This window comes from Anopheles moucheti, chromosome 3 (genome assembly GCF_943734755.1).
Source record: "Anopheles moucheti chromosome 3, idAnoMoucSN_F20_07, whole genome shotgun sequence".
In the NCBI taxonomy this organism is placed as follows: domain Eukaryota; kingdom Metazoa; phylum Arthropoda; class Insecta; order Diptera; family Culicidae; genus Anopheles; species Anopheles moucheti.
This window is the reverse complement of record NC_069141.1, coordinates 42131925-42146243: the sequence shown is the minus strand read 5'-3', so window position 1 is coordinate 42146243 and position 14319 is coordinate 42131925. Positions and strand designations below refer to the sequence as shown.

Here is a 14319-nt window from a genome sequence, read left to right as displayed (position 1 = left end):
GCACCATCCCGTGGGGGGGTCGGGGGATGGCATAGTAATTTTCCATCCAGGGCGATCTCCGAGGGGCTAGCGCCCCTCAAAAGAACGCTGGCTGGTCGCCGCCGTCTTTGGCCGGTGTCTGCCGACACATTTCTTCTTCCCCAGGTTTGCGCCGGCAACTAGCCCGTCTGCACTATACTTTGCGCAACCGACCATAACCAATCGAAATCACCTTCACGGAAGACAACATTCTCGCGCCGCAGTCGGTTTCCAGCGGGCGGGAGTCGCACCACGGGCATGGGTATTAATTCCCACTCAGCGTCGCAGCAGAAGAAGATTGTTTTGCATTTTTGCATGCATAATGCGTAATGTGCAGTGCAGGGTAATGTCCAAGTGTCCCATTACCTCGTAGGGGTGTGGGCGTCCGATGGTGCTGCATCGCAAACAGGCCGGTAACAAACAACGTTGCTGATGATCGATAAATCACTTCCGGTTGCCCGGTATGTGTCAATGAAGTGAAGGGGGGGGGGAGTAGTTCGTTCTGATGTTGGTGGCGTCCACCATGATTCCGGTGTCTCGTCGATGTGACTCACATAAAGTTTTGCTGACCGGAAGGTTTCGATGTTGAAACGCCACCGTCGCCGTACCGGGGAAATTGAAAAACGAACCGAGCGAGCGATAGAGAGAGAGAGATAGTGAGAGAAAGAGAGAGAGAGACCATGCTCTTGTTCCAGGGAGAGCTCCGTCGGCAAAAGTGAAATCCATTGTGAAGTTCCCGGGACCCCAGCTCAAGGTTCCAGGTGTGGAATACATAGCGCGGGAATGTAGACGACAGCGAGGGAGTCTCAAGGATTTTCCAGTTACTTGCTACACAGCAAACTAATAGCATTTCGAATGATTGATGTTTTTTGATGAAATTTAAAACAGGAACGAAGTTGTGGGCTAAAATTTGATTACCTGCAGCGATGGAATAGCAACTGGAACAGGAACGGGACAATTACAGAGGCGACAGTTTGATTTGATTATTTGGGAGCATTTGCAGCCATAAGCATAATAAGTACAGTACACCTTTGCGTCTTACTCAACGGACGCATAGCGCACATGTGGCAAATTTGCGAGCGGCACCAGTGGCCAGTCTAACCTACAAACATTGTTGATTGTTTCAGTTTCCAGCACAAGCGATGGCCTTCAGCCGAAGTCGACCGTCTGCAGCTACAGCCCGAACCCAGCACCGACGCGCGCAAATGGATGACGATACAAAATGCATGTGCATCACGTCACGTCGCCCAGCAGCAGCAGCAACCGAGCAGTGCGCGACCACCCTGCTAGTGTGTCGCGTTTGTGCGGGAATAATTCGTCGTTCCGGTTCTCGCCGGCAAAACCGCCTCGTCAAATCGGACGAGAGTTGGCGGAGCTCTTTCTTATTTCTCTTAAACAATCGTTCCGACGTTAGATGCACGCTTTTTATGATGATGTCCGTGCGTTTAATGCCCTCCGCAGGCAGCGAGGAAAGAATGCATGCATCTATTTGACAAAGGATCAACCAATCGATCCGTGGACCGGTAATCGGTTTGCATTCGGTCTGCGAAAAAAATGGCCAGCAAAACCCCCGGTCACCGAACGAATGTTGAGCAAAAGCGAACATTCTCCCACCTTGGGTTTTATGCACCGCACAAATGCTTTCATCTTGCATCGTTTTTTGGGGGGATGATCAGCGTCGGTGCTATCATCGATGCTACATCACGAGCAAAAACACCACCGACCTTCGTCGTTGTGCCATTTCGCCAGAACCAGTTGTTCATCGTGGGTTGGGGTTTTGCAATCCCGCGAATGCACCCCAGAGCACGGTTGACGATGATGCTGTCGGTGCGGAAACGTTACCATCGCCGTCTGGGTATCGGGTATTCCGGCTGGCCCGGCCCAGACTGTGCTGGGGCACTGTGATGGTGCTGGCGTTTGCTGGTGTTGGTGGTGTTTTCGGTTGCATCGCCGTCGCGCTTTGTCTGTGCAGCGGCCTGCACACAACCAACAGCGGACAGACAAAACGCCGGCCATGCGCGCCATTGCACATGCGTCCTTGCAATCGGCAGACACGATCGCCGGGCTGTGTGTATATTAAAAGCAAAAGCGCTCCGGAGCACCGGGAACCTGGGCATGGCAAGCATGGGCGGTACGCGGGCACGCTGATGGTAATCATTTCTCCTTCGTTGCAACCATCCAGCATTTGGTCCGAAACGGAGCACACAGAAAAAAAAGATATCCGGAGCATCTGCTCTTCCGCGAGCATAGCAACGAGTTTGCCGGATGGAGACTCGAATACTGTGCACTTTTCTCCCACGGCATGCCCGGTACAGACTGTTGAGTTCGAATGCGCTCACGCTTCCACAAACTGTGGCAACCAAACAATGTAAAACAATAATTCGTCGCCGGTTGGCCAGGCGGCTGTCTGGCGAAATGCACTGGATTTGTTTCAGCCGCCCGACTTTGTGGCCGGCCCGAAACCATTTTTGAAAGCGGCTTGGAGTTGATGAAGGTTTTCCTTGAGATAGTGTTTTGAAATTTATCCATTTACAAGGATAGCAACAGTTTGTAGGTTTCTTCTTAAACTAAATAACATATTCTATATGATTTTTGTATAATAATAAATGACAGATAACTTAACAAGTTTTTGTGGTGTGACAGATTTTTGGTTGAATCATTTTAATTAGCAAAATCGAAGCGAAATATTTAGTTCGGGCCAACAGAATTTCGAATGTCATATGATTCCTGAGTGTTTCAACCCGAATAAAATGTACTGTGATAAATTTAACATTTGTGACTCATTTGTGATAATGACAATATAATAAAATATTGAAATATTGTAGGTTTGCACTAAAACATGATTTGTTCCAAAAGAAACATATTTTAACGTTCAGTACTGTAAAATGTTCTGTGCCCAACTCAAAATAACGCATGCGTTTTTAGCTGTCAAAACAACGTTTGTTTACGTTTTTTCCCGATGCGCGAATTCCTTACAAATTTGATCAATAACCAATCAAAAATTATGTGGCACTTACCTTAAAATACTGTAGAAACCATTCCAGAATGTCATTTGATGGAGAAATTTCGGCTTTCACCATCTCTTTTAAAATTTCTTCATTCATTTTGCTGCCCTGCGAGTCCTTCTCTGGTTCGTCAACACTGTTCGTCACTCTTTCACACACACAAAGCACCACCACGCACATTCACTGCACTGTTAAATTTTACACACATTGACGGCATTTGTGAGCCTAAATAAGACACTTGATAACTTGTTTTTCGTTTTAAAACACGCAAAATCAGCCGAAACAAATGGCCATTTCGTGGAAGCTTTCTATTTGTTGTTTTTTTTTCGTTTTGGTGAGAACTATTTTGACAGCTACGCGTTTGACAGCTGTTGAAAGCAGAAAAACCGCGATTACCGATTCGAGTACACATTTCGCGCACCCAAGCAACAGCTCGAACCGGTTCAGCTCGAAAATAATTTGAATTTGTTTTCGTAGAATTCAAACAATAATTTCGGTTAGCAAAACATTGTACCAATTGCAAACACATAACGCAAGTGCATGTAATCCTCGGTTTTATGCAAAAAATAGCTTAATTTGTATGATTGTCAAGATTTTAATTCTACAGATGTAAGTTCAATATCACGATCGATGGATAGTGTTGGTATTTGATGACCATAGACAAACAAAATTGCGTAATGAAAGGTCAGATTTATTTGATTTTTTTCAATTGTAAATTTGCATTGACTGTGTCCACATGATCTTCATCGTGAATAACCGAAAAAGAAAGTGGGTCTATGAGAGAGGCAAATAGGAAAAAAGGATGGTGTACTGGTTTGTGTCTTTGCTATTACAAACTAGGGGTGTAGTTATTTAAGTCGCGAAACGCGGGTGTTTCTTCACTGTTTTAAAAAAATGCAATGGAGATACAGCTGCTCGTTCGGAATGCCGGCTATACATTATCCCTTTATTTTAGTTCATTCGTAGCTTCGCGAGTGCTATGGCTATTGAATGTTATGTCCTGGTGCTGTGATTTTCGGATTCGGTCTCAAAGTTTGTCACGTTACCACGGTTGGTAACTTTGATACTACATTTTTTTATGTTTTGTACCATTTCTTACTAATGTTACCACTAAAACGAACGATGGTACAGGACTTCTGTTTTTAATGAAAAAAATCTGTCTAAGCAAAACATTTCGTATGTTATTTCTTTGTTAAGTAATCCTAATCTTGTTCTTCTTATTGGCACAACAGCCTTAAGAGGTCTAAGGCCAACCATTTCAAGCTGTTTCTTTATTACTCATAGTACTTTATTTACTCGTAGCTGAATAGTCAGTCCTACGGACAGGGGAGTAATTCTAATAGCCTATGTCAAAATAGGACGATGATTTCATTAAATGTGTTGTTTCTTTTATAATCTTTCGTGCTGTATTTATATTTGACTAGATACTGTAGACTGTAAAATTAAAGCAATGATTTACACACGCAACACACTTGAATTGTTAACAATACTCGGTCTGTTAAGTTGTGGTCTGCATCAACCTTACACAACTACACATTCCTCTTCAAACCCAAGAGAATTCAGAAATAACTTTTACTTTGCAACTTCATTTTTGTACTCTTCAATCTCTAAGTGAATGGTTAACCCACTTCAATGACCCAGTAGAAAAGTTCTGCATATGAAGTCTAGAAGAGGTCTTATCCTTGATCGAGCGTATTGGAGAATTTACTGTTAGTCCGTTCCATCCTCGTTTGATCTGGTTTGGCAAGTAAAAATGATATCGACATTATTGTTCTTCTGTTTGCACATTACTATTAGCACCAACGGTCGAATAAATGAAGCTGAATAGTGAAGTACGGTTAGGGATAGGCCAAGAACTGGACCAAAACCCGGATACTTTGGAACAACGCTGGGCTGTAACAGAATTTCTTGTAAATCGGAGCCAAACAGTCGTTGCAAAGAAAATAAGACATAGGACAGTGAAAGAAAGATCGATGCTTTCAGTGAAAATGCCACATTTTCCTCAATCTCATCTGGTTGTGTGAAATGTTTGCCTCTGTAAAACTTGACCACCGCTTGGATGAGTGTTATCACCAATGCAACGGTCGGTAAGATGATGCGAATGACGATGACCATGAAGCTGACGATGTGGTGATTAACCATACTGTTGGTCAGTTCCGTGCAATACTGTTTGGGCTGCTGTCCGGTACTACTCGTTGGTGTGATTGCTGTGACATCGGCAAACAGGAACAGTGGTAACGATTCGGATGCTGCTATGAACCACACGAGCAGAATCGGAAACCGCACACAGATGCGCCGTTTCTTGTACCGGTAGTCGATCGTAAGGGATCGCTTCTGGGAGATTGTGTCGGTTGCCACTTCGTAACTGTTTTCCTCCGTCAGCGATTCGGTTGCACTTTCGGCGTCCGGTGTGGTTAGTGCATTTTTGGCCACGTTTACTGCCAGGTTGTATGAGGAGATGGAGTGGAAATTTAGCCCAACGATGAAGTAAACGATCGCGATACTGGTAAACGACTCTAAGCCACTGTATAATGTGCAATGCTCGTTCGAAAAAATCCACGTCTGCCGAAGTTTGTAGTACATTTCCCAGTTGCTTGCGAGTAGAGTCAGCACATCGACAAGCGCTATCTGTAGAACGAAACAGAGCGCCCCTGAAGGAAGACACCGGACGGGATGATAATGTTGATTAGGCTGTATAATCAACGTATGTGGTTTATTTATGCTTTGTGATTAAGCCTGCTTACCACTTGCTTTGGCGCCGACAATGCCTTTTATGAGCACGAGATTAAGAACAATTCCCGCCGCCACGATCACCGTATTGAAGGCGTACAGTATTATCAGCTCGGCGGGATCTTGAACAGATACTTCCAAAACTGATGTGTTGCTCAGGTGATCTTCGTAATCGTACGTGTGCGTTGTGAACACTTCGTTGCTAAGATAATCTTCAACCGACGTGTAATCGTCATCCATGATGTCTATCACCTATTAAACTCGTTTGAATGCGATGTGAAACTTCCCAGTGAACCAGGATCGTGTGATTGGACGCGTGCGATCCGTACGCAGGCACATTTGAATTGAAACTAACCCACAAGCTAAGGCACTGTTTACCCAAGCCGTTCAGTCGTACACCATAAAGCACAAGAATCAAACCCCGAGCGCGTCATAAAGAGCGCGGTGTTAAGAAGCTTCGATCTGTCGGGCGCACTAATGTTCATCGCTTCGCGGCAAGAACACGAGAGCAGACAGACGCAGGATGCGAAGAAATGCGAGATAGCTGCTCTCTGTCGTTATGTTGTCTGGTTCTGGCCGTGAGCCTCGGAGTGGCATGCTTCAATTAACCATAAACATACATTTGTCACACATTTATTTATATCTCCTACAACCAGCGGGCGGCTTCCAGTGAGCAGGAGTTCCCAAATCCCACCGACAAAAAATGTTCCGGTGTGTCGACGATGACGATGGCGTTAGTGGTGTGAGCAGCGTGCGATTGGGCGGCAGTAGAGTTTTGTTTATGGTTTGGAATTAAACAGAAGTCGAAAAATATGCTAACCGCGATCGTATGTCGCGAGGGCACGGTCGCGCATTTTGCCGGTTGCAGCTCTACTAAACATGTGAGAGGAATGATCGTGACGCGCCAGAAGGAGACTACTTGCTGTGGGGCACGGTAAGAAGAACAGGCGATTCTTTTGCAGATCTGCCGTTGGAGTGGCGTGCAATTCTCGCGTAAAGAAATCCATGCGTTGCGAATGTCCGCCAAACAAAGAAGCGAATGCATTTGAATGCAGAAAAGGGTGCGACTGAGTTGTCATGGGATGATGAAGAAATGAAAGCAAATAATAATACCACTATTGAGATTCACTTCCATTGGCGAACACCATGTTTCCGCCACGTACGCTTCACACAAAGAGGCGATAGGAGCGAAGCGAAAGATCAAGATCAGATCCGCTTTATTTCGCAAGGAGCCGTTACTCAGTTTTAATTACTGTTTGGCAAACACTTTCCCTTTCCACACTGCCCATCTCGGAGATATTTCGTTGATGAAGAGCTGTAGAGCAATTGGTTACAATAGGGTGCGTTTAGTCTGTATCCCTATTTAAGACTGCAATCTTGACAAAGACAAATTATTTGCAAAGAACACGAAGCGCAGCGTTGGGTTAATCGTGAGAAATGGAATATCTCTTAATTGATATCTGTTGCATTTGTTGCTGGTTTCTTCTGCGATGTAACATTCCAAACTGAATGCTTTAAACTGTGCGATGTAAATAAGTTATGAAAGTAAGCTTGAATAATAAGAACTGTTTAATTCGTAAATTCACTTAAAATTTATAATCTGAACAATTACTTAGAAGTTCAGAGGGACATAATTCTTCTCTCATTTACACTAGCGCAATATCATTAAATATGGATTCTACTGATTAAAAAGGCCATTACCTCAAATCATCACATCACATCAGCCACGAGTTTCGCTGGTTCATTTAAAGTTAACCCTTACTTATTCTTGCCATAACGGCCAACTAGGTACAAACCTGTCATTTCTGACTTACTAGACTTATGTTACCAATTAGCCGGGCTTTTAGTCCTTGCTACGGGGGATTGTTTCGGATGGGATTTTGGACCGGTCCTGTCATGTGAAGACCAGTGAAGACACCATTGGGACCGCGAAACTAGAAAGAGTATTTCCTAATGTGATTACTGTGCTTGGACCTAGTTTGATCCTAAGTTAGGTTAGATCCTAAATTATTCTATTTGGTTAGGTCTCAAATTACTCTACAGTTAGTATTGTGATAAGTAAAAGATTTAAGTTTGGGTTTAAAACTTTTTCTTTATCGGCACAACAACCTCAAGAAGCCTAGTCAGTTGAGCCAGTTCTAGCTTTCTGTGACTTTATTTACCCGTAGCTGGATCGATAAGTCCTGGGTTCCGGTGATTGGTCCTGATGGGATTTTGGCCCGTTCCTTTCATGTCCATGTCCACCATCATGCCACTTGGATGAACATGGGCCGCGCTTTGGAATAAAAACGATTAATAAATTAAATGAATATTCTTCAATCATGAATAATGTAGAGAAATATTAAAATAATTTATTTTATAAATTTGAAAACATTTCTTTTAATTTATTTATATTTTTTATTATTACCTACAGCATTTTTATCGTTTCTACTATGTTTGTTATATTTTGTTATTTTATTATCAAAAACCAAGTAGACGTATAATATGCGCTACATATGGCTCACTGCATACTACAATGTTATACCAACCTGCATGTTTGTGCCATTATTTTATGATTTCGTAACTCATATTGTGCAAGCTATTTAAATTCCAACAAATAATGCAATTTAAATGATCCTCATAAACATGCTTCGATTCGTACAACTAGATCCACCATGATCGTCAATGGTGGAATGCAACATAAATTTACGGTTGCAGTAAGCAAATGCTACAATCAAATTAAACCAGTATGCTACACGACAATTCGTCTGTCGCAGTAGTTCTGTTATCTTCCACTAATTAGATAATTGCCAGGTCAAGGACCCAGGCGCCGGAAAAAGCCATGGATCAAAAACACACTGCACTTGACACACCACACACCATCATCCGGCGCACGAAAGCGCGTGTCATACAAATGGATGCAATTACGATAAATCGAAGCTGCACGGCGGCTCCAGAACTTCCCGACTACTCACACCAACGTGCACCCGCTGCTTGGTACCCGCATCGCGAGCTGAATTTGAATACCCTCGACAAACATCCATTCCACGGTACTCGCAATTGCAGTCACCTTTTCACCCGTCGCACCCATCCACTACCTGCGGACGACATCCGTTTTGACGCCGGTTGGGGAGCAGTAGTGCGTGCAGTTTTTTTTTAACTTTTGTCAGTTAATTTCTTCTACAGCGTAGCTGTCGCGTTGTCGTTCCTGTCCAATTCCGCACCGTGCATCTGTGCCACTGATCTCATTTGCCATCTCGGCTGGGACGTTGGAACGATAGTCGTATAATTGCGTCACTCGTGCAGAATGCCAAATTCCTCCCGAAATCCATTTAAAACCTTCGGAAGGGCAGAATTTCTCCTGCAGTTGGGTTCAGGTGCCGGTAGCTAACAGATCGGTACTTTGTTGTAACGTGATTGTGATTGTGAAGTGATCGTAAGCTAGTGAAACACGCAAAACATGAGGCGAGCGCAGTGCATTATTGGAATTGTTGCCGTTGTGATAATCAATGCGATCGCCGTTCAATCTGTCGAACAACAAACGAAACAGCTGTTCGAACATGGACTTTCAGGCGAGGAACGAATAAAGTATTTTGGCAGTGAGAGGGAAAGTGATTGGCCGTACTATGAGGTGGTGAATCTTGAGGTGCTTCGTCCGGACGGCTTAGTGGAAGTGAATGATTTCAACTTAAGTTTCTCCTTTCGGAATGAATCGATCGTGCTTCATCTTAGACCGAACAACGTGCTAACTACGCCGACGACTGTGTGCTCAACGGAGCAGGAACGTGTCACGAAAGTACTGAACAGAGATGAACCCGAGACCGTCCAGCATTTTGTGCATAATGATGAAAACTACACGGCTGCTCTTTCGAGCAAGGGCGACAATCAATTTGTATGTACAGTGCGCAAGTCGCTTAAAACGCTTTTAAGATTTAAAAGAATAGGGATGTGATAGGCTTTCATTCATTTAAAATAAGACAGCAATTGTTCTTGTAGAATTATTTATATTTAATGTTTACTCTAATGTTTTACTATATAAACAATGGTGCATCACTGATATATAGGTTTTTACAAATTTTTATTGCCTTCTACTGACGCTGTTAATTAATTAATTCATTTAATTCAAATTAAGAGCCTATAAGTTTTTATTATTTTTTTTTTAAGAATTATGATTTTCTCGTATATATATTATCTTAAGTATATTACAATAAGTATAAAAATTTATTATAATTATATTCGTAGTATATTTCCATAAAGTAACGATTATGATCAATTGTTTTACTAATCCTATTGTTTTCAGACGGGTATAGTATTTCACACAATTGGACCACTAGAAATCCTTCCTTTGGATCATCAGTCACTATCCATGCCGCTGTCATCATCTTTGCGAAGACCACATTTGATCAAAGCACTTCAGTATCCAGCAGCTTCCTCCGATGTGTCGTATGAGCTCGTACGCCGTCGTACACACTCCGAAATTCATCTGCTTGGTGATACACTTGGGCAAATGAATTATTCCTCATCTGAGCTGGAAGAACTGGACGCCAGAGATGGTCGCAATCGAAGCGCTCTGACCAGAAGTGGCAAACCTATGATAGAACTGGCGGTATTTTTTGACGAAGCAGCCTACAAAACATTTGCACCTTACTTCAACCACAACGATGCACAGTTGCGAGACTTTTTGCTGGCGTACATCAACGGCATCCAAGCGCTGTATCATCATCCATCACTTGGGCAAGGCATTGATATTGCGCTAGTGTACCTTGAGCTTATGCGCACCCAGCCATCTGCTATGCCACACTACAATGGGGAACGAAATTTGCTGCTAGATTCGTTCTGCTCCTATCAGGACAGCTTAAATCGGGGCCGCTGGGATATGGCCCTGTACCTCTCTGGGTTGGATTTTTACGCGATCGAAAATGGTCGCCGTAACGGAGGAACCATGGGCCTGGCAACGGTCGGTGGAGTGTGTTTAAGTGAGTACGCATGCGTCATTGCGGAGTTCGGCGCGAGGAATGTATTCGGCAAACCGTATCCATCATCCGGCTTTACATCCATCTTTATCGCAGCTCACGAGATCGGCCACAAGTAAGGATGCAAGATGGTAGAATCGTTGTGATACAAATAATGATCATTTTGGTCACCATTTAGTCTAGGAATGCACCATGACTCCATAGGCAATAGATGCCCAAAGGATGGATTTGTAATGTCTCCCTCAAGAGGAACACAGGGAGAAACGACGTGGTCTACGTGTAGTGCCGATGTGATCACACAATTGAAGTATTTGTTTTGTGAAAGCGACATAATTATGGAAATAACTGATTGAAATATGTTATTTTTTCAGTTGGGCTAGTTGTCTGTTCGAAACGGATTCGAAAGTAGCGACAGAATATGATACTACGAAATATTACGATCATCCTGGACAGGCCTGGACTGCTAAAAAACAGTGTGAGGTGCTTCTGACGTAAGTTTTGTGTCGCATTCCATTGCAGTGATTACAGCATTACAGTGATGTGTTTTATTTAGCGACAAGGATGCCATCCTTGCGTCTTCTGAATTGCCAGCAATTTGCCAGAACTTAAGATGCCGGACCCCTCATCGAACTGGATTTTATTTCGCTGGTCCAGCACTGGAAGGCACTGATTGTGGGGACAATAAGGTAATATTTCGGTCATGGCTAAGGATTTTTTTTTTGGTAAACATAACATATCGATCTACACCAAATCAAATAGAAAGCATTTTGCCCACCCATGAATATAGGTTTGAAAATTTGCGTGTAATGCATATTGCATACTTTTGGGATGATTTAAAAAAGCAGGGCTCGTTGTCTGATTCTTTGCCGTTTATTTTTTAGTTTAAAACAGCTTAGGTGCACATGAATTTAATTTCGTATTAATACTAGAGATCTTGTTGGCAAAATTATATTTCTTGATATACAGTGATTTCCCGAGTTACGCGTATTCGAGATATGCAAATCTCCAACTTTTGACAGTGCGTGTAATTTTGTATGTAGAATTGATTTTTTTATTTGTCAAATTTTAAGTTTTGTCAAAAATACGTTACATTTTTATAAACTAAACCTAAATATTGGTAAAATTTTAACCTGATTGTCGGAATAAGCGTAAAAATATCAAGTATTAATGCGCTTTGTAACGTGCAAAGAAAAAATCGATTACTGATTACTAAATATAAACGATATTATGAAGGGAATTCGAGTTACGCGAAAATTGCTCTGGCACGCATTATTATAACACGTAACTCGGAAAAATACTGTACTATAATTAACAAGTAATAGGAACTCGAATCAGTTAAACACTGTGCTATGAACCCCCTCTTATTTTCTCACTTTCATGTTATTCTTTCCTAGTGGTGTGAAGGGGGTAATTGCATAAAGCAAAAGAAAAAACCAACCTACATTGTACAAGGGGGTTGGAGCGAATGGATGGATGAAGAGTGTGTTTCCGGCTGCTTAGAGCAATCGATGGGATACAAGCGACGAACCCGCCACTGTGATAATCCTGCACCGGTGAATACCGATCAAGGTTGCGAAGGTGTCGCTCTGGATATTGCAATTTGTGACGATGGAAAGCTTTGCAATATGAACCGCGAACCGGTTCAGTTCTACGCCAATCGACGATGCCGAGAGTTCAGCCAATTGCTCCCTCGACTGGATCCCGAAGGTCGTGGTATTCAGGGTCCGTACGATTCAAAGCGATTGTGGATGAGCTGTGCGATCTACTGCAAGCGTGCCGACAGCGACGCATATTACGCGCCACGTTTCGATCTGAATGATTTAGGTGTCGATTCATACTTTCCCGATGGAACCCTGTGTCACCAGGAAAAGGGAACGAAATACTACTGCCAGCAGCACCACTGTTTGCCGGAGGTAAGTAACTGCAAACAGCACATTAGATAAACGATTTTAATGTCTTTAATTTAACACCCCTTTCAGAACTTCAAAACATCCAAAATATCTATTTGGACCATTACCGACGACATACCAGTAGCCGGGAACGCTTTGCCGCTGGACACCCACTTCCTGAATAGTGCAATATTAAACTATCTCTCTTTGGATAATAATACAACGCCATTGACGGGTACATGGAGCTTAAAACCAGAGGAACTTCCAAATGACGATCAGTGGGTTGATCAGGATTATTTAGATTTGTCAGGTTATGCCAGAAGTGAAACAAACCAGTCCGTACAATGATTGCAACTGTAGCTTTTAAGTAATAGGTTTGTACGAGTTATTTTATTTAGTTTTCAAATAAATTTAATGTTCAACAAAATAATCATAGTTTCATATTCAAGAAAATAATTTGATGAATACTGTTGTGCACTTTATTTTACTTTTTTTATTGTGTTTTTATGTTGTAAGCTTATACAATGTATTCTTTCATTTCCATAGTCGTTGAGATTACTCTCGAAATTTCTTCCCTTCTGAGGCTGATCACTTCTTACCGAAATGAAGTTCTTGCGAGTACCTAACAAAATATCGACAACTTGATTTTATCTAAAAATTGTAGAGATTTTAAATATTTGTAACTAAGTAAGAAATGGACAAATAACTCTTACATGACATCAAATCATCCAAAAAAGTGATCTTGCCCATAAAATCGCTCTGGAGGTTACCATCCGTTGAAAACGTGATATTTGTGTTTGTTTAAGTCATTCTTGCGCACCAAAACATGATAATTCACTTAGAAGCTAATGATAAACAAAACTTACCGACGTTTTGGAGAATGTGTAAATTTAGGAATAAAACAGTGCGGTTGTAAATGATAACAACATACGGATGGATTCTTTTGCCTACCGGTACTAATCAGATCGAACCAGTCACGGCCGACGATAGATCAAACGAAACAGAAAGACAAATATTGTACGTCATAGTTGTTTATGTTTGGTATTGCGCTTGCTAGTTGCTCCGTCAATGAGTTTTGATAAGTTTGCAGAGTAATATAGTAGTCCTCCGCCAACAACCATTTTACAGATAACTCATTCGAGACGCCCAATTGCCATCCCTATCTTGGTTCCTGTAGAATTACAATCTATAACGTGTTGATAAAAAAATTGTTTCATGATCAAATCAATCATGAATGGTCAGGAAGGGATGTGTTTATGGTTACGATGCGAACCGTCGATATCGGCAACAGCCCTTAACCGTTTAACTTACGTTAAAGAACGTGACTATAAATGTTTATTAATAACTGCGATCAATTAGTTCTCTCTGGGTAGCTAATAAACCCTATGGAATGAAAGGCAGGCAACAGAAAAATTACGTTGTGCTAGTTTTTTGGTACAGCAATTTTAGTCAAGCAATATTAAGCAAGTAGTGATAATTCTTGCTTCTAAAAACGATACTCTAATAATGCGCACAATCGAATGTTCCATTCACACTGTTCCCAGAAAACTATTCGACAACCTTCAACAAAATTATCCTTGTTTTGTTTGCAAATCGATCACGTATACGCTGTATCAGTTCGGGTCAGATCATCAAATCTTAAGAGTTTTAAGAGATCGATGTTTCCATTCTCTCAAAAGTTGGCTAAACACAAATAAAACATAAATTAGAACTTTAATAACTATT

The 14319-nt window shown here is 42.1% G+C and overlaps 3 protein-coding genes across 3 annotated transcripts in view; 1 reads left to right on the top strand and 2 right to left on the bottom strand.

Moving 5' to 3' along the window:
- LOC128303690 (protein disks lost) overlaps window positions 1-3166 on the bottom strand; it is an 80395-nt gene extending 77229 nt beyond the window's left edge. The window contains exon 1 of the mRNA XM_053040734.1: window positions 3036-3166. Coding sequence (XP_052896694.1) covers window positions 3036-3122 — 87 coding nt within the window. The 5' untranslated portion in view covers window positions 3123-3166. The remainder of the gene's footprint in view (window positions 1-3035) is intronic.
- Window positions 3167-4733: 1567 nt separating this feature from the next.
- Window positions 4734-5993, bottom strand: LOC128305072 (uncharacterized). The gene is made up of 2 exons (XM_053042359.1): window positions 5768-5993; window positions 4734-5674 (listed from the first exon to the last, which is right to left on the bottom strand). Exons 1-2 carry the CDS (start codon window positions 5991-5993, stop codon window positions 4734-4736), a joined length of 1167 nt encoding a protein of 388 aa, XP_052898319.1.
- Window positions 5994-9192: 3199 nt separating this feature from the next.
- LOC128302699 (A disintegrin and metalloproteinase with thrombospondin motifs adt-2-like) lies at window positions 9193-12942 on the top strand. The gene is made up of 7 exons (XM_053039562.1): window positions 9193-9624; window positions 10033-10820; window positions 10884-11012; window positions 11077-11196; window positions 11259-11391; window positions 12100-12618; window positions 12685-12942. Exons 1-7 carry the CDS (start codon window positions 9193-9195, stop codon window positions 12940-12942), a joined length of 2379 nt encoding a protein of 792 aa, XP_052895522.1.
- Window positions 12943-14319: the final 1377 nt, after the last annotated feature.

Coding starts and splice junctions, on each gene's coding strand:
- LOC128305072 (XM_053042359.1), bottom strand. CDS start 5,993: ATGGATGACGATTACACGTCGGTTGAAGATTATCTTAGCAACGAAGTG. Junction 5,675..5,767: donor TGTCGGCGCCAAAGCAAGTG/GTAAGCAGGCTT, acceptor GTCTTCCTTCAG/GGGCGCTCTGTTTCGTTCTA.
- LOC128302699 (XM_053039562.1), top strand. CDS start 9,193: ATGAGGCGAGCGCAGTGCATTATTGGAATTGTTGCCGTTGTGATAATC. Junction 10,821..10,883: donor GCTCACGAGATCGGCCACAA/GTAAGGATGCAA, acceptor GTCACCATTTAG/TCTAGGAATGCACCATGACT. Junction 12,619..12,684: donor AGCACCACTGTTTGCCGGAG/GTAAGTAACTGC, acceptor CACCCCTTTCAG/AACTTCAAAACATCCAAAAT.